Raw genomic sequence first — 18,829 nt, 5'->3', positions numbered from 1 at the left:
GAGAAACAATGCTTTTACATACAAATATTATAGAAGAAAATCCATGAGCTAAGCATTCAACACAGGCAACAATGTATTTAAAAAATTAAGTAGAAGAAAAATTAAGAGTAGAAATTAATGAAAAATAGCAGATGTTCAATGAAGAGATAAAATCAACAAAAACAAACACAGAGTCTTTTAACAAATTAGTAGAATTGATAACCCTCTTGTAAAACAGATTAACAAAAGAAAACACATGAATTACCATTAGTAGAAATAAAAGGAAAGGATATCAGCAAAGACCTTGAAGGTATTATAATTCTCAATAGCCAAGTTATGGAATTAGCCCAGGTGTTCTTCAATAGATGAATGGATAAAGATAATGTGGTATATACACATAATGGAGTATTATTCAGCCATAAAGAATGAAATTGTGTCATTTGCTGGAAAATGGGTGAATAGAGGCCAAAATAAGCCAGACTCAGAGGGCAAATCATCTTATGTTTCCTTGCATATGTGGAGGATGGAGAGGGGAAAAAAGGGCGGTGGTGGGGATGGGATGTCTTGAAAGTAGAAGGAAGACCAAAAGGGTACAGGAAGGGGGGCGGGAGGCACTGGGGAATGAAATTGATCAAATTGTTCTCAAGTGTGTGTGAAAGTGCTCCAACAAAACCCACCATTCTGTGTAATTGTGAAGTACCAATTATAAATAATACAAAAATCTAAAAAATAATACAACCTCATTCCAGAAATAAATGCATCAATACACTAGTAATATTCAATGCAATGAACATATTCCCTAAAAAGACACAATTACCCAAAAGTAAGAACAAATAAAGGACCTGAATAGTGATTTAAAACCTTCCCACAAAGAAAACGCCAGGTAAAATCATCACCAGCAAATTTTATCATGTACTTAGAAAAGAGAGAACACCAGTTTTAGGATACCCAGTTTCCTAACACCATTTAACTTTGGACTGTATTTAAGGGTGATTATAGATCACAATAATATATTGCACACTTCACAAAGCTAAAAGATGGATTTTGAAAGTTTTTACCATGAAGAAATGATAAACGTTTGAGGAGATGGATATGCTTGACCTGATTTAAGCATCTAACAATGCAAGAAGGACTCTCCTTTCTAGTTTTATGCCATTCTTTTGACCTGTTTGGAAATTATTTTTTAAGCTCCACGTACAGTGCTCCTTGCTTCAGGGCCTTATCTAACTTCATTTTCTGACCCGTACTCTCAGTGCACAGTGCTGCTGAGCAGTCCCTGTCTCAAGAGTTGCTGTGACCTTGGCTGTGTGATAAATGGTCCCTGCGTAGTGTAAACTCTGGTCTTCCCCATTATAGTGACTCTTTCCAGAAATGTTAGCTTACCAAAAACCAGTAAGGCCGACTCTGAGCTTTCATAAGCCACAAGACGCCCTGGACACAAAAGAGACCAGTGAGCACTTATCATGGAAGTCACTGATGTTAGTCCCCAGGAAGGAAGACACTCCAAGTTAAGAACATCTTTGGAAATCAATGGGGCAACAGAAAGGCTGCTACAGTTTTCTTGAATATGCACAGTTGAGCTGGCTGTGTAACCCAATATTTGAGATTCAATTTTCATGTCATAAACCTACAGTCAATAACAAAAAAAAAATCTTTTTTGCTGCAGTCACAAGATGCATTTGTCTTCTCTTTTAATTCTCTTTTAGCTATTGTTGGCTCATTGTCAATTCACAAACTATTGCTCTTGATGTTTTAGCTAGATAGAGAACTTGAGTCATCACATCCGTGGTGAGCTGTCTCTTCTCATATGAATAAATGTATGTACATGCATAATATTTGCATATATTTTATATTGTTTTATATATGGTTAGAAAAAAAATTACGTTTTAAAAACTAAATCCTGTTAAACTTTTATTTCATAAAGTACTTACGGATGATTTGATTTTATAGTTTCCAGAGTATAATCTTAACTTTTAAATTACAACTTCCTTATTTACTTTTTTCACCTGGGAAGTCGTTTTTTTACACATAGAAAATCATTAGAAGATCCAGTTACCTGACCACTACTTTCCTAACCTAGCCGGCATGTTTGTACAAGTTACAGAGTGTAACTAACTATTTGCCTTTGTAAACAGTGACTGGAGGACTTACATTTCAATTTTAGCTGAGCATTTAAATATTTTTTAAATGCTTTCTTATTATTTTCTTCTTAGAAGTCATTGAAAACTGTTCTTAAATTTATTTATAAGGACTGAATATTTTCTTGAGATCAATTAAAATGCAACACCACCATTTTAAAAGACCACAGCCTTTTTTCCTTGGCATCCTCTTAAGTGTGGGCTATCAGTCCAATACAAATGTCACTTCCTAAAGGAAATATTTTCTTCATTGTCCTTGATAAAATGAATCTTGAAGAATAGATACTTTCTGTACCTTTAATGCTTTGACAATAAAAACACTGCTTTCCTTTTGGCAACAGGAAACTCTACACCTTTAAAGTTAACAATTCTAGAAATCTATAAACTGAGCTTATTTGCATTTGTACACATCAGTTCTTCCCAATGTTATTTCCTTGGGAAATATGCAGACCCTGAAGATACAAGTCTTTAAAATCAAAAAGATCAAAATCCATTGCTATTCCAGCATGCTCATGGATACCCCAACCTTAGCTCTTAATTTACTACAGCTTTTCAAAAGGGGACAGAATTTACTCTAACAAGAGAAAAACAATTTTAAATTATTGAGCAAGTTGAAAATTATATACACTCCTTTATATCCAAAGTAGAAGAAATGTTTAATTTGATTTTTATGATCCCATTCACACAGTTGTCCTGAGCTGTCCATAAGCCAGGTCTTCTCCAGCGGGGAGGAAATTCATCACGCAATTTTTGAGAGTCTTGTGTTGTCTATGAAAATCGAGTCATAGACTCAAGGTCACCTCCACTGTGGGGCAGGGGAGGGTCATGTCCATCTGTCCTCCAGATCCATTTACTGTGCTTACAGCAGTCAGGTAAGACTCAGATGGAACATCCACTCGGGATAATTGAAGAAACATTTAATAGAGAGACTTTTTACAAAAGTGTGGGCAGAAGGCAGAGAAAACATGGATAGAGCAATATCCTCAGGTTGAGAAATGATAAACATTTGAGGAGACGGATATGCTTGACCTGATTTAAGCATCTAACAATGCATGCAGGACCAGTCCCCAGGGACAAAGGGAGAAGGATGGAGGGGAGCTCTGGAGAGGAAGATGAAGGACGGCCAGCGAGTCCTCCTCTGTCCTGCTCTGCAGCGTGGAGCCTGGCCACACCATCTGCACTCACTGGTTCTTATTTACATAGCTGTGTTCATCTGATAAAGTCAGAAATCAGACGGAGAGGAAAGTCAGTGTACTTATTTGCCCTCCCTATTCCCGGTCACAGTCTTGACAGTAGCCATGTCCCTCTATCAAAGGCCCTGCTTTCTGTTAGGCAGCTCGTGTCTTTGGCTACAGTAACATGATCCCCACCCCTTGCTCCTTAAGGCTTAGGGGAAATAATATCTCCCTCCTATTATTGGTTTCCAGGTGTGTTCCCATCCCTTTTGTTTCCCATGACCCTGCCCACATTTCTATAAAGTGACTACATACTTCAACACTTAAAGACTTCCTTCTGTTTTCTTCTGGAGCCAGAGGTGATATAATAATGCATTTTATACACATTTTGCCTGAAAGGATGCCTAAGCCATCAAGTATGCCCCTCACGAGTGGATCTTTAGAGAAATAGAAGCAATGTGGTGGGGGGATAGTCATACACGATAGACAGAAATTGGCTTATGTGATTTGGTAAGTGACAAGTTTCAAAATCTGCCATCTGCAGAAATCTAGGAAAGTTGATGGTGTAATTCAATCCAAGTTCACAGCCTGAAAACTAAGGAAGCCAGTGGTGTAAATCCAAGTCCAAGGGCAGAACATGAGACGAGATGTCCCAATTCAAGTAGAAAAACAGGGGAAAAAAAAGCAGGGGAAGTGAATTCTTCCTTCCTCAACATGTAGTTCCATTCAGGCCCTCAACAGATCAGATGAAGTCATCCACAGTAAGAACAATCTGCTTCAGTCAGTCCACCAGTGTAAACGCTAATCTCATCTGCAAACACCCTCTATGATGCATCCAGAAATCATTTCTAATCTGTGCACCCCTGGACCCAGTCAAATTGATGCATAAAATTAACCATCGCAGGTGGGATCAGTGTAAAGAGACTTTTGGAAATGCTCAGTTCTCTCTAAATGGATAGGGAAAAATAATTCATCCATGACCTTCAGCAAGGGAACTGAGGGTATCAACAAGTTTTCCATCCCTGGACATTTTTAGCATTGGAGGGAAGCCACAGAAGAGAAAGGAACACCATCTGGAGGATGGGAAGGGTTAAACTAGACATATAACCTCCACAATCTATTTCAATCCTAAAAGTCTCTTATTTTCCCTTATTGTTGATAGTTATTTCAAAAACCTAGACAATGAGTGCTTGGCTTGAGTTTTGCCAAAAGCAGACACTGACATGAGGATTTGCTGCTAGTAGTTCATTAGAGGAGTGATCCCAAGACCAACTGAGAAAGGAGTAAATGGAAAAGTGAGGGAGGAAGAAGCAAAGCCAAAAAAAATCATGTGTTCATGGGTGTGCTACTACTAGGGGCAACCAAGGCTGGATTGTGTTGAAGAAAGGTGAAACCCACCCCAGAACTATCCCTGTTGGAGGGGGCAGGGAATTTAGAGTAATTATTCAGCATACCCATATTTTATTGGTTAATAAAATTTCCTGGGGTATTAACTTTCCAGAACCTTTGGCCTGCCCCCCACCAGAGTATCCTCAGGAAGAGAGAAGAGAATTATCTGTAGATATGGACACTGTCTGAAGATGACGTCCAGAGTGGACCAAGGCGATAGGGCTGGGGCATCAGCAGTCTTTGCTCTTGGAGGTTTGGATATGATTCCTCTCCCCCATGTCTCTAGGCTCTTCTAGGGAGTTGGCACCATTTCTAGGAAGTCAATAAAGAGATGGAAAATTCCATCCTCTGTAAGAGCCAGTTCAACGTGTCCCCAAGAGAACCATGCAGTAGGGCTTGGTCAGCTAACTGTTCCTGCTCAGCTGCCTCTTATTACTTCCTTCAACACAAGCGGGTTCATGGCATTCACCTTTTCAACAAAGCTGTTAGGTGATTTTATGGAGCTGGACAAATTAATGCTAAAGTTCATTTGGAAAAACAAACATGCAAGAATAGCCAGAAAAATAATTTTAAAAAATTACAAGGGAGACTCACCCTAACAGACATTAAAGTGTGCTTTAAAGCCTCTCTAATTAAAACACTGTGACAACATGAAGAGACAAACAGGTCAGTGGCACAGAAGAAAAAGACAAAATTTAGACCCTAATGCGTAAAGAAGTTTAGCATGTGACAAAGGTGGCATTTCGAAGCACTAGAGTTAAAAATGGACTGTTTCATAAATTATTCTGGGACAAACTAAGTAGCCTTTGGGGAAAGTAGGAAATTAGGTCTGTGTCTCATGCCATTCATAAGAAAAAGCTCTAAGTGTATTAGGAATGGTGGTGTAAACAAACCATAGAATATCAGAAGAAAGTGCAGGTGAAGTCCTATGTAATCTTGGGGTTAGGAAAGACCTCCTAACATCAACTCAAAAGTCATAGGAAATGAGACAAAAGATAGACGGGAGCTGTGGTGCACACCTGTAATCCCAGCGGCTCAGAAGGGTGAGGCAGGAGGATCACAAGTTCAAAGCCAGCCTCAACAACAGTGAGGCCCTAATCAACGCAGTGAGACCCTGTCTCTCAATAAAATACAAAATAGGGCTGGGGGTGTGGCTCAGTGGTTGAGTGCCCCTGGGTTCTATCCCCAGTACCCAAAAAAGGGAGGGAGGGAGGGAGGGAGGGAGGGAGAAGTATTACTACACAAAATTTTTAAATTTTCATGACAAAGAAAACAACACAAGCTCAAAAAACAATTGTCAAACTTGGAGAAAATGTTCCACAAATGAAAAGCTAATGTACCTTACATGTAAAGAACTCTTAAAACTTGAAGGACAAAGATCCAGAAATCTCACAGAAAAATGGACCAAGACTCCATCTATGGGTTAGACTCCTTCTACTTTTTACCCTTTTTTCCTTTCAGTCTCCCTCACTATTAGACACCCAACACATGCCCTGCGGCCTCTCTCCTCCCTCTTCCACAGCCTCTGCCTGCCCTGCTCTTCCTGTTGACCAGCTCCCAGAGTTCTGTCCATCCCACCAGCTTCAGATGCTCAGTCGATGCGCATTTATCGAGTGCCTTTCGTATGGCAACGAGGATACAAAGGTCAGTGTGCTCTGGACTAGTCCAACAGGGCTTCATGGTCTGGCGCAGCAGTTCTTATCCAGAGGGCATGTTAAATTCACAGGATCGACGACACGGATCTGTTGGATGCCTGTCTGATTTTCTGTAGGCTCTGACTTAGATCCGACTAGATCTAATCTCTTGCTGTGACTCCACCCCTTTTCCCATTGCACCTCGTTGACTCCGAATCTCCAACGTCTTCAAATCCAATGTGTCATTTTCTCCTCTGTTCTCATGGGAGACACTCATCTCTCAACGCTGGTGTTTATATCATTCTGGCTTCTGTTAGGGCTCAGTACCCCGGGCCCTGAGTGCTCTGGGCATTCCTGGGTCTCCCAGAGCACCAAGCACCACCCTTTCTCCTCCGCGTCGATACCAGCAAACACTTGTGAAGTCCAACTGTATGTCATTGGTTCATGGACCAAAACAGGAAGCAAACATGAATGGGGAACCTGAGCTCTTAAGCAGCTGGTGACCTGGCCTGTACCCAAGAAAATAAGTGAGGAGGACTTTGTATCCTTCTATATGTACCACCCAACTGCACGCAGTGCGTTCACTCTCTCGGAAAACCAGCTTCCTGCAGCAAAGAATTGGAGACAGGAGCAAGAGAGACGTCGTGGCTGCTGGCAGAGCAAGGTGAGTTTGCTGAATCTAGTGGTTTCTATGGATCACTGAGGGACAGTGATAAGGCTTTTTGCCAAATGAGATCTGCGGGGAGTCTGAGAGTGGATGGAGGCCCTCACGGGGGTTGATTGGATTAGCTTTCATGGGTCTGCTCCCAAAAAAAGAAAGAGAAAAAAAAGAAAATGTTAAAGCCACATCAGAATTCATAAGTGGCCTAGAAAATTAAGCAACATAATCCCCTCGATGAGCACCTGCTGCACTGGCGTTGTGCTGTCCTTGAGAGGGACGACCTCCATTCAGCTAAAGTGTATGTGACTGGGACCTTGGAGAATGCACGTTCACTCTCCCACCCTTGGTTTCCTTCTCCAGAAAATCAGAGAATTGAGCTCAATGTTCTCCGTTCTCCAACTAGATACTTTCCAGTTCTGGCATTCCACTATTGGGTAGAACTAGTATAAACAGAGCATCCCGCCAAACACTGCTAGACACACAAAAATGGAAAAGACAGAGCTTCTGCCTTCTGGTGGCACTAAACCTGCCCAGGCCTTCCTTTCCTCGTCAGTGAAACCTGGCAAGCGTGAAGGTTAAAGGAGATGCATTTGTAAAGCGTTGACTGCCTGGGAGTCTAAGCTGCCCGGTACCTGGCGTCTAATAGTATCTCTAAAAGGGGATTAGTAAACTCCTCTGAGAAGCTCAGATGAGCAGAAGCCAAAGTCCTTCTCAATTACTTTTTTTCTACAGTTCTTTTTATTTTTATTTGTTTTTAAGGGAGAGAGAGAGAGAGAGAGAGAATTTTTTAAATATTTATTTTCAGTTTTCGGTGGGCACAACATCTTTATTTTATTTTTATGTGGTGCTGAGGATCGAACCCCGTGCATGCCAGGCGAGCGAGCTACTGCGTGAGCCACATCCCCAGCCTCTACAGTTCTTTTTAAACATAAGCATAAGTGCATAAATAATGACTCTCTCACATTTGGGTTTTAACAGCATGAATTCAACAACTCCAGCAGGCCTCATGGCCAATTCTGTGTTTGTGGTGGCACCCCACAATGGCTATCCTGTGCTCCCAGGAGCTGTGTCTCAGGTGCCCCTATATCCAAACAACCAGCCTCAAGTCCACCTGATTCCTGGGAACCCCTCCAGTTTCGTGTCAAGTGTGAATGGCCTGGTTCCCCACAGAGTCTTGAAAGAAGGCAAGGTCTTAGGGGTAAGTGGAATCTCAATCTGCAGGCCAGTGGCCATGGGCTGATGTTGGGGAGCCAAGGGGAATTCTGGGAAATGCACCTCAGCCAGCAGGTGGGGTTGGAGCTGAGATGGCCCTGCCCAACCCACGCTTATTAGAAAACTCAGCTGTGGACAACCCCAAGGACCTCAGTATAAAGCCTTTTATTTTCTGATGTAGACATTTTAGGGCAGAGGAAGAAAAGCAACAACAACAACAACAACAAAATAAAGCAGTGCCCGTCAATGTAGATTCTGTTGCTGATGTCCATGTGGGTCCACAGTGTCTCAGGAAGAAATTGAGTCCCAAAAGACAAAGTAAACCACAAAGTGGAGTCAAAGCCCAGTGTGATGAAATCAAACCTTCACCCAGTAGAGCAGACAAAGGAAAGTTAGACAACCAAACAACCACAACAAATCCTGAGAAGTGGTGGTGGGTAGGACAAAGGAGGACCGTTTCATTGGATGGCCTAATGATGACATGCATGAATTCTAATCCAGAATGTCCATGTCCCGATCCTGGCCCCACAATCAAATACTGCTCATGGGAGTGTAAATTGATACTGTCTCCATGGAGGGCGATTTGCCTCTGAAAATTTTACAAAATACCCAGTGATTCCATTTCTGATTCTTCATTCTCCAAATATGCCTACAAGAAATGAATATTTCTGAAATATTCATTGCAGAACAGTTTGTAAAAACAAAAGGATGGAAACAACCAAAATAGCCATCAACAGAACACCAGTTAAATCACTGGATTGTACATCCATCGAATTAAATATAGTGGAGCTATGAAAAGAACAAGGAGACTCTTTATGTAACAATAGAGACACACTCAAGGTGCATTGCTCACTGGAGAAAGTAAGGATCAGACATTGTGTATAATTGCTATCATTTGTATAAAATTAAGGAAATAATATATTTATATTTGGTACCATACCATGTTTGTGGTATACAACATACATATAGATGTGTAGATATAGATAGATAGATAGATGCCATTTATGAAAAAATGTATATGTATTAGCCTTCTAGAACTGCTATAACAAAGTGCCACAAAGTAGAGGGCTTGTAGATATAGATAGATAGATAGATGCCATTTATGAAAAAATGTATATGTATTAGCCTTCTAGAACTGCTATAACAAAGTGCCACAAAGTAGAGGGCTTAGAACAATAGGGAATGTATTGTCTCACAGTTCTGTAGACTAGATATCTGAGACCACATGTTGTCAGGGTCATACTCCCCCTGAAAGCAGTAGGGGAGAATCTATTCTAGGGTTTTCTCCTAGCATCTGGTAGCTCATGGTCTATGGCAAGATCTATACAATTTTCAAATGGTATTGTTTTTAATAAGGACACCAGTCATGTTAGATTGGGGCCTACCTTAGTCCCGCATGACCTCATCTTTTTATCCATGCCAATCCTATTCCCAAATAAGGTCACATTCTTAGATACAGGAGGTTTGAACTACTGTTTATGAATTTGGTGAGGAACAGAAGGAGGTATACTTCAAACCATGATAGTATTCTAAAACAAAATAAAATAGAGATAAGGGCAAAATTTTACATACAGAAATATTCATTACAATGTAATGTGTAATACAAAAAAACTAGAAACTATCTCACCTGTCCAATCTTGTTACACCTGCTCTTCGGAATGTTCATAGGCTGGAATCTGGGGAGTCCTCCATACTTAATGTCCTGGGGACATGTTCATGATGAAATATTAAAATAACAAAACGCAATTCTGGGGTATATTGTATATTGTATCTTATTACCAAGGTATATATTTGGAAAGGAATAACAAAAGGTTATACAACAAAATGTAAATATTTGTTTTCTCCAGGTGGGAGTCAATTGTGCGTAGATCTTGTTTCCTTTTCGTATTTCCCATATTACCTTTGAAACCTGGAAAACCAAACATTTACTAAAATAAAACAGAGGCTCAGGGGGGGAGGCAGGGTCCAGCCACAGACACAAAAGCTTCCTTGTGGTTCTCCTACAGGCCCTCCAGATCCTCATTGGCCTGGTGCACATCGGCCTGGGCTCCATCATGGCAACCGTGCTCTCGGGCTACTACGTGTCCATCTCCTTCTATGGGGGCTTCCCCTTCTGGGGAGGCATCTGGGTAAGGAACTCCAGTCGCCCACAACTGAGTTTCCAGAAGTTGCCCACGTGCTCAGGGCCACCTCGTCAATGTGTGCAGCCTGTCCCCCTGCAGAAGGTCCCCATCCACCAAGTGCATAGTTTGTGACAGCTCCTGCAACAAAGTGTCACCAAATGGGTGGCCTACAGGATAGAAATGTTACCTCCCAATTCTGGAAGCCAGAAGTCCAAGGTGTCAGCTGGATTGGTTCACCCCGAGATCTCTCCTCCTCCTGGGCCTTCCCGTGGGTCCCCTCTGGGCCTGTGTCCTAATTTCCTCTTCTTATAAGAACACCAGTCAATTGGACAAGTGCCCACCCTGATGACCACATTTATCCTTAGGCCGTATTAAAGGCCTTATCTCTAATTACAGTCATATTCTGAGGTATTGGAAGGTAGACCTTCAGCATATGAAATTTGGAAAAGAGACACAATCCAACCCATGATATCAAGTCATAGCTTTGTGGGTGGCATTCACCCAAAGAGGTTGTCTTTCTTATTCACTGCGACCAGGGAACCTTCTCTGAGTTCATCAGCCCAGAGGTGGCTCCTTTTCTTAATTCACGAGGACACATCCACTTGCAAAAGAGACGTGAGGAACTAGGTCCTCAGGTCCTTCTTCACAGGGTCCCAAAAGTCTAAGCTCCAGCAACAAAACACTGCCAATTTTGAGCAGAGGCTCTCCAGCCAGAGGAGAGCAAGTGTCTGTGTGTTCAAGTGGGGGGGGGTGCTCTGGAGGCCCCGTCTTGGCAAAATATCTAGTATAATTAGACATGCATTTTTTTTTCTGGAAAGGTCGATAGCTTTAATCGGATTCTCAGGGTGATCTGTGACTCCATAAAAGGTTAAGAACCCCAGTCCTTCCTCTACTCCAGCTTAGCCTTTGTGATTCTTTCATCCTCTCGCCGGCATCCCAAACACACACACACACACACACACACACACACACACGGCCTGCTTGTCCCTCTCCACCTACCTTTCTCTTTTTCTCCCTTCTTCTCTTACACAGCCTTTCCCTTAACCCACACACCCCCACACACCCACCTGTGACTCAACCGTGACTTCTCCCACAAACAGCAAAACGCCTCAGTAACCTAGATGTCGGCCTGGCCAGCCTGTCCTACATCACTTAAATGTCCTATAGCATTTACGTTAAGAGCCGAGAGCCGAACCCCCTCCTCACAGCCACACAGGGTCTTCAGAACACAGAGCTGTGTCTCCCTCTGAGCCCCTGCTCCTCTTCTTCCCTCCAACTGCTCATCGTCCTAGGGTGGGCTCTCTCTCCTCTGCACGAACCCACACTTGGAAACCAGCCCCAGCCCCTTCCCCCCTCCAACGACCCACAGACACCTGTGCCCGCACCTGGACCCTGGTGGAGTCTGGGGCTATGGTAACAGCACAGCCACGCAGCCCGCCTGCCGCGAGCATCAGGTTCCACGGAGTGTTCAGGAGCTCTGGGGGCTGCCTGGGCCCCTGTGGTGTGCCTTGCTGTCGTCCCACCGCCCTCCCGGTCGCTCAGGGCCCTGCAGTCCCCGCAGCCTTCCCCCTTTCCTCTGGAGGGTTCTGCCCTGTCTCTCTGAGGCCAGGACTCTTCTCCTACTTCCCAACGGTCTCTCATGTCCTCTTCCCAAGGCCAGACCCTTCCTTTGGCCCCTCAGGACTGGCCGTACACGCCAGGCCCAGCCCTTTCCTCCCTTCCTGTCAAGTCTCTATAAAGGAAGGCCATGAAATTGAGATCTGCTTTTCCACTTGTAGAAAACTAGAGCATCCCCCCGTGGGAAGCAGGAACGGGCAGAGTGAGCTTTAACTGCAGCCAACGGCGTCCACTCGGGGCACATGCCTAAAGATTCTATTCCCATATTTAAAATGGGAAAAATAACCACTAGGTCAGCTGTCATGCAATTAACTGATGCAGGGCTTAAAAGGTGTTTCATGTGGTGGGGGGAGAGAGTCACAGGACATGGCTGCTAGTAGGTGTGGGGTTCTTTTGGGGTTGCTGGATTGTTCCCAACTTAGATAATAGTGATGGTTGCAAGGACTCCATAAATATACTAAAAATAGTTGGAGAATATGCTTTGAATAGATGAATTGCATAGTATGTAAATAATCTCACTGAAAACATTTACAAAATATAGCACTCAGCAAATCCTAGCTCATGCTTCTCAGAGCACTTTTGCCACCACACTAGGCAAAGGATGGCAAGTGAGCCCATCAGGCCCAAGGCCTGCAGGATACCAGGGTTGGAAGGAAATGCACACAGTCTGCACCACCATCCTCAGCATCAGAGGCACAGCACTTACTTAAATAACCCAAAGATACAGTCCAGGTCTATAGACAGGCAAAGACTATTTCAGGGCTTAAATGTAAAGGCAGCAGAGAAGATGCTGGCAGTCTTTTCCCTCTTCCTTCCAGAGCCCCAAACCTCATGGAACACAATACAAAGACTGGAGAGCCAAGTGCACATGTAGGGAAACGAAAAACAAGGAAATAAACTAACGTTTATTGATCGTCTACTATGTGTGGGATACACCACGTACCAGAGGCAGGGTATAAGTTATCTCATGACAGTGATGCCTTACAAGAGAAGCAAATTTCCCCATTTTTCAGAAGAGGAAATAAAGACTTAGAGAAATTAATAGATCATACCCAAGATCATATGAGTTTCTGTTTAAAACCAGGTCTGCTAGATCCTAACACCTGTTTTTATCAACTCACTGTCCTGTCATGCAATGCCAATCAGCTCATTTATTTTGTCCCTCTTGTTGAGCCGATGGTCCCTGCAAAGGAATTCAGTGTGTGCTCCCGGAATCCCAGACACCTGAGGCAGGGTGCTCTAACCCTCGACCCCTTTTAAACCTCCTCTCTTCTGCACCAGTTTATCATTTCAGGATCCTTCTCGGTGGCCGCAGAAAATCAGCCCAATTCCTCTTGCGTGGTGAGTTACATCCTCAGACTGTGTCTCCCAGTCAGGGACCTACGGAGGACAGGTGCCAGGGAAAAGGTTACCATGCAATCTTTCCTTCTCCTTGACCTCCTATGACCAGACCCAGGGCTCCCACGCACAGGCTGGCCCCTGCGTGAGGCCTCATGCCTTGCCCTGGAGGCCAAGTGGGAAAATCCCAGATAACTCAGGGGAGGGAAGGAACAACACAGTCAGCTCAGTTAAAGTCAGGAGAGAGGTGGGAGGGAATGAAGAGCATCCTCAAAAGGCCCTCACAGGGGACACAGTGTTCCCCAGAGTCCTGGCCTCCCCTCTACTGAGCCAGGAGCCAAGCATGCTTGCGGCCCACAAAGCAGACCTCCGGCCAATCCTGGGGGGCTGAGGGAGCCTCCAGCACCCACTTCCCTGAGGAATCCAGCCAACTGAACTCGAAACATCAATGTGCACAGGGCTTAGTTCTTCCCCCCAGTGGACCAAGATGGTACCTTCGTTTCTCTGACAAACAGGTTTTTCCAGGATTGGGGTCTCAGGGGACCAGGTCCCTAAATCAGATGAGATGAATTTGAAAATCTCCAAATGGATCATTAAAATGTCTGGGAAAAATCTTTCTGCACATGGGCCAGAATCATGGAGCAGCCAAGCCCATCACATCCCCAGACACTGCGCTGAGATTCCTGCCTGTCTCCTACGGGATAAGTGGGTAGGGGGTTCCCCAAGATGAACCTGGGGAACACTTGTCCAGCAATATGCTCTGTAAAGATAGTTAGATGAACTTGGGAACATCTCTTTTATTTTCCCCTCTCTGGAATATCCACCATTCTCATCAAAGGCTCTGAGAAATCCTGCAGAAAAAAAAATATATATTTATCTTTATTCTACACAGCCCTTTTTTAAAGCCATAATTAAACCTCAGAGCCTTTTTACACAGAACACTTCTTTACTTGCTGGAGAACAAGGGCTCCTGGGATTCACATTAAGAAACACTTTTTGATGAAAAGAGGTATAGAGACAGCTGGTGGTAATGGTTGTATAACAATATAAATGATTTAATACCCCTGAACCATAACACTTAAAATGGTTGAATTGGTAAATTTGATGTTAAGAACATTTTAACACAATAAAAATATCGGCTGGGGTAGGGCACTTGTTGAGTCTCTGCTTATCTTAGAATCGTTTTCTCCTCCTACCCTGACCCTCTGTGTCATCTTCAGCTGAACAGCAGTGTGGGCTTGAACATCTTCAGCGCCATCTGTTCTGCGGTGGGAATCATACTCTTCATCACGGATATAAGCCTCGTCAGAACTTATGCCGACCTTAATTATTATCCTCCCTATTATAACTGGGGTGTGGTGAGTATCCCTCCCAACCAGGGTCCTCTGGATCTGACCCAGCTCTGTTTAGGAAACTGCCAGAAAGAGACTGACAATCAAAATTCCCTCTCCGAGCACTGAGGGCAAAGAAGCTGCTGTCAGAATCAAAGTTTAAAGTCCCTGACTTTTCTCAATGTTGGTCACCGCTTTTATAAAACAGTGCATACTTGGGTCCATGTTGGGAGTTTTCAGCAGGATGGCTCATGCACCCAGCCTGTCCCTCCTCCTCTCACATTCTGGGCCCCTCTGCCCCTTATCAGAGAGCACGAGTTGGCAAATGCTTTCTGCAAAGCACCAGAGAGTATTTGAGCTTTACGGGTCAAATGATTTCTGTTGCAGCTACGGCAGGCCTTTAGCAGCCACAGAAAACATCAAACGAATGAGCATGGCTGTGTTCTGATAAAACTTTATTTACAAAATAGGCAGCTGCAGGATTGGGCCCCTGGACCCTATTCCCTAACCTGTGTTATCGACTGGCACTGTTCAGGGGGAAGAGCATGTAAGCTACATATGAGATTTTAAATTTTCTAGTTGACACATTAAGGGGAAAAAAGCAACAGGGGAAACTAATTTCAACAATAGACTTTGTTAAAACTAAAATATCCAAATTGTCAATTACACAAGTCATGGGGTGGAAGATCATGAAGTTACTATTTTGCATTTTGAGCACTGAGTTTTTGAAACCGAGTATATGGTTTTGCATTAACAGCCCATCTCTACTTGATTAACAGCCACATGTCACGTACTCAGTAGCCACATGGGGATCGTGGCTACTTAACCGAACAGGCCAGCCATAGATGAGCTGTGTCCCCTGTAAATCCTGTCCCCCATCTGCAAAACTGCCCAAGTCCTCCCCCACCCCCTCTCCCTCTCTCCCATCTACCCTCTGCATCATCGAGTCCCTCCTTACTAGAGCATTTCCAGCAGCACAGAGATTCGGTCTTATTTCTTTCAACTTAAAAGACAAAAAAAATAAAACTTCCTTTGGTCCCACTTCCCCAGTCAATTATCACTCTATTTCTTTAGTGTTCTTTGCAGAAAATTCCTCACAGAACCCGCCTGTGCTCACCATCTCCAATTCTCTCCCATTTTCCCTCAAACCACCCAATCAGACTCTCAGCCTCACTTCTCTAACACCTTGCTCTGCTCCCAGCCCCCAGTCAACCCAGTCGGAGGCCCTCCCTTGGCGCCACGCCCCACTCCGGCCACGCCCCGCTCCGGCCACGCCCCACTCCGGCCAGCCAATCTCCCCTCCACCTCGCAGGCCCCATGGTTGGTCCTCTCCTGTTTTCTCTACACACTGGCTTGTCAATCTCATCCAATGTGGGGACTTGAAACACCTTTCTGTGACAATGACACCCCAATGCACAGCTCCAGCCGATTCCTCTACCCCACGCTCCAGTCTGTCACATCGGTAGTTAACCTTTGCACTCAGTGTCCCCATGGGCAGACCTGACCTCCAAACCTTCTCTACTTGGTTCTCCTTGTTCCAATCAAAGGCAGTGTCATCTCTCCAGGATCTGGGGACAAAACCTTGGAATAATCATTGTCCCTGCCTCACAGCCATTTCCTCGGGGAATTGTGTTTGATTCTTCTTTCAAAATGTATCCAGAATCAGGCCATGTCCCTTACTTCCTCCATGGCCACTCTGGCTAAGACACTGCATGTCTCATGTCACAGCTCTTATTAGCGCAGTAGCCAGGGTGACCCCTCTGACATAGAAGTTCTGTCTCTTCTTTGCTAGAAACCCATTTGCTCAGAAAACGCCCCTGAAATGCTCTCTCGAGGTGTTTCCCTAAACAATGACCCTCCTTTCCTTTCCTTAGAGAAGCCCTGGGGAGGAGTGGCAAAATGACATTTCCCACCCACATATGAGCCTCCCAAAAGCCCAGAGACATCTTTTCCCCCTTAAGACTAAGAGGCAGTGGGAGACATCCCCACAGCCATAGAGATGGTCCACGACAGAGCCATGATACAGGGTCGGCCGGATGTCCAGTCTGGCACTTGAGTCCTCCTGATTCCCTCTGCTTCCAGAACCCTGGGGTTGCTATTTCTGCTGTGCTGCTGCTCTTCTGCCTCTTGGAGTTCTGCGTGGCGTGCACCTCTTCCCACTTCGGCTGCCAGCTGGCCTGCTGTCACTACAACAATGTGAGTCCCAGGACACAGATTCCCCAAGACAATGAAAGCAGAGGGTCTTCGTGTTTCCCATTCCTTATCCACTAGCAAGGGAGCCATGCAGCATCTCAGGGCCTCCACACAGGCCTGTCCTTCCTTTTCCCTTAGTCCTGGGTTGTCTTAGTCCATTTTCTGTTGCTATTACAAGACACCTGAGGCTGGGTAACTTATAAAGAAGTTTATTTAGCTTTCGTTTCTGGTGACTGAAGGTTTCAAACAACATTGCACCAGAGAGCTGGCAAAGACTCTGGCTACTTCACAACATGGCAGAAAAATAGAAAAGGAAACCCCTAGTGCAGAAGAGGCCAGGCCTTTGGGGTAGCCTCATTCTATAACAAACCCTTTTTACAAAATCCAACTCACTTCTGTGAGACCCAGCCTGCTCTCTTCATGAGGGTGGAGCCCCCTCCCCTGGCCCCACCACCTAGAGGCCCCACCCCCTCAACACCACCACCACACTGGGGTCAAAGCTCCCAGCCTGTGAACCTTGGAGAACAAACCCTAACCTAACCATAGCATGTGCCTGTTTTCCAGGTGGGCACGGTCATCCCAAATGTCTATGCAACAAACCCAGTGGTCATCCCAGAACCGCCAAACTCAGTGCCAAGTTACTCCAATGTGGGCCAAGGCCCCAAATAAGCCAAATTCAAGATTCGAGAAGCATCTTTTACTGGGACCAGAAGAAGTGCTCCCTTTCCTGGACTTTCATGCCCAGGTTCTTCCTTCCCTGAACTGAGGGAAGGTTCTCCCACTGCTCACACCCTGGACTTCATGCTTCAGGTCAGCCTGGGAAACCCTGCTGTTCTTCTGCTAAAAAGATGGAAATCTAAGATGGATTTTAACCCAGAGGTCCTCCCTCAGGCACACGTTTCCGTGTGCATGTGTGCAGCCACACCTGGGCCTTCGTGCACACGTGTCCTGCGTGGGAGCTTGTGGGTTAGAGGAGCACCTATCTGGACCCCCAGTCTTCACGCTTTCAATCACTGATCCTTTAATAAATATGTCTTGAGCATTTGATATCTTCCCAGCTCTGTTCATGGCAGGAGTGGGATAAACAATGGTGAACATGACATAGTCCTTGACCTTTTATAACTTCCAGCCTCCAAAGAGAGCACACCCTATGCCCCACATGGTGGTGCACACCTGTAACCCCAGCCATTCAGGAGGCTGAGGCAGGAGGGTTACAAGTTCAAGGCCAGCCTCAGCAGCTGACTGAGACCCTGTCTCTATAGAGAAGGAGTGTGGCTCAGTGGTAGAACTCTTGCCTAGCATGCACAAGGCCCAGGGTTCAATCCCCAATGCCCCAGAGAAGAAAAAAAGAGAGAGGGAGAGAAGACACTGTGTGAGCGATTTCTTGTGACACAGGGCAGGGTAGGGGGACAGGTGTACAGAAGAAACACAGAGGTGGCCATGATGAAGTCTGGCAGCCATGCAGCAAGGGGTGAGGAGAGCAGAGAGCGAGGCTGTCGGAGGAAGCCTCTTGACGGGCCATGAAAGAACAGGAAGGGTTTTCTCGGTGTGATACAGGAGCTCTCCAAGGAAAGACACCCGGAGAGAGTGACCCGTCCTCTGAAGTGACCAGGCCTTTCTGTGCTGTTACTTCTGAATAAATAAGGTGACAGAGATTTCAACATGTAAATTTGGGGGGATGCTAACAGTCCATGTGGAACAGAATCTGTGAATTTTATCGATAGGGTTTCAGAGTCCACACTGAAAGAAGTCATGAAGAAACGACCTTGAGTTTTGAGTTTTGGTGCGTTGTGGTTCTCAGCAAGAGGAAGGAGGCGAATTCGGCCATGTCAGGAGATGTTTTTGGTAGCCCAGCTGGGGGTGGAGGAGGGGTGCTGTTGTATCCTGTGGGTAGAAACCAGGGTTGATGCTAAACGCCCTGCAATGCACAGGAAGACCCCTCAGCAAGGAGCTGTCTCGCCCACAAGGCCAATGGAGACTGGGAAAGAAGAACACCCGTGATATGTGAACAAGCTATTCAGATGCTTGCTTTCCCAACT

General features: G+C 44.9%; 1 protein-coding gene across 1 annotated transcript; it reads left to right on the top strand.

Annotated features, from left to right (window-relative positions):
• Window positions 1–6,434: 6,434 nt before the first annotated feature.
• On the top strand, window positions 6,435–17,835 carry Ms4a8 (membrane spanning 4-domains A8). The gene is made up of 7 exons (XM_046444636.2): window positions 6,435–6,979; window positions 7,955–8,174; window positions 10,195–10,317; window positions 13,210–13,269; window positions 14,487–14,624; window positions 16,680–16,793; window positions 17,355–17,835. Exons 2-7 carry the CDS (start codon window positions 7,956–7,958, stop codon window positions 17,457–17,459), a joined length of 759 nt encoding a protein of 252 aa, XP_046300592.1. The 5' UTR covers window positions 6,435–6,979; window position 7,955; the 3' UTR covers window positions 17,460–17,835.
• Window positions 17,836–18,829: the final 994 nt, after the last annotated feature.

The sequence above is a fragment of the Marmota monax genome, unplaced genomic scaffold, assembly GCF_021218885.2.
Source record: "Marmota monax isolate L192 unplaced genomic scaffold, Marmota_monax_Labrador192_F-V1.1 WCK01_AAM20220418_F8-fsc00038, whole genome shotgun sequence".
Classification (NCBI taxonomy): Eukaryota; Metazoa; Chordata; class Mammalia; order Rodentia; family Sciuridae; genus Marmota; species Marmota monax.
Note: the sequence above shows the minus strand (reverse complement) of the source record. Positions and strands in the feature narration are given on the sequence as shown.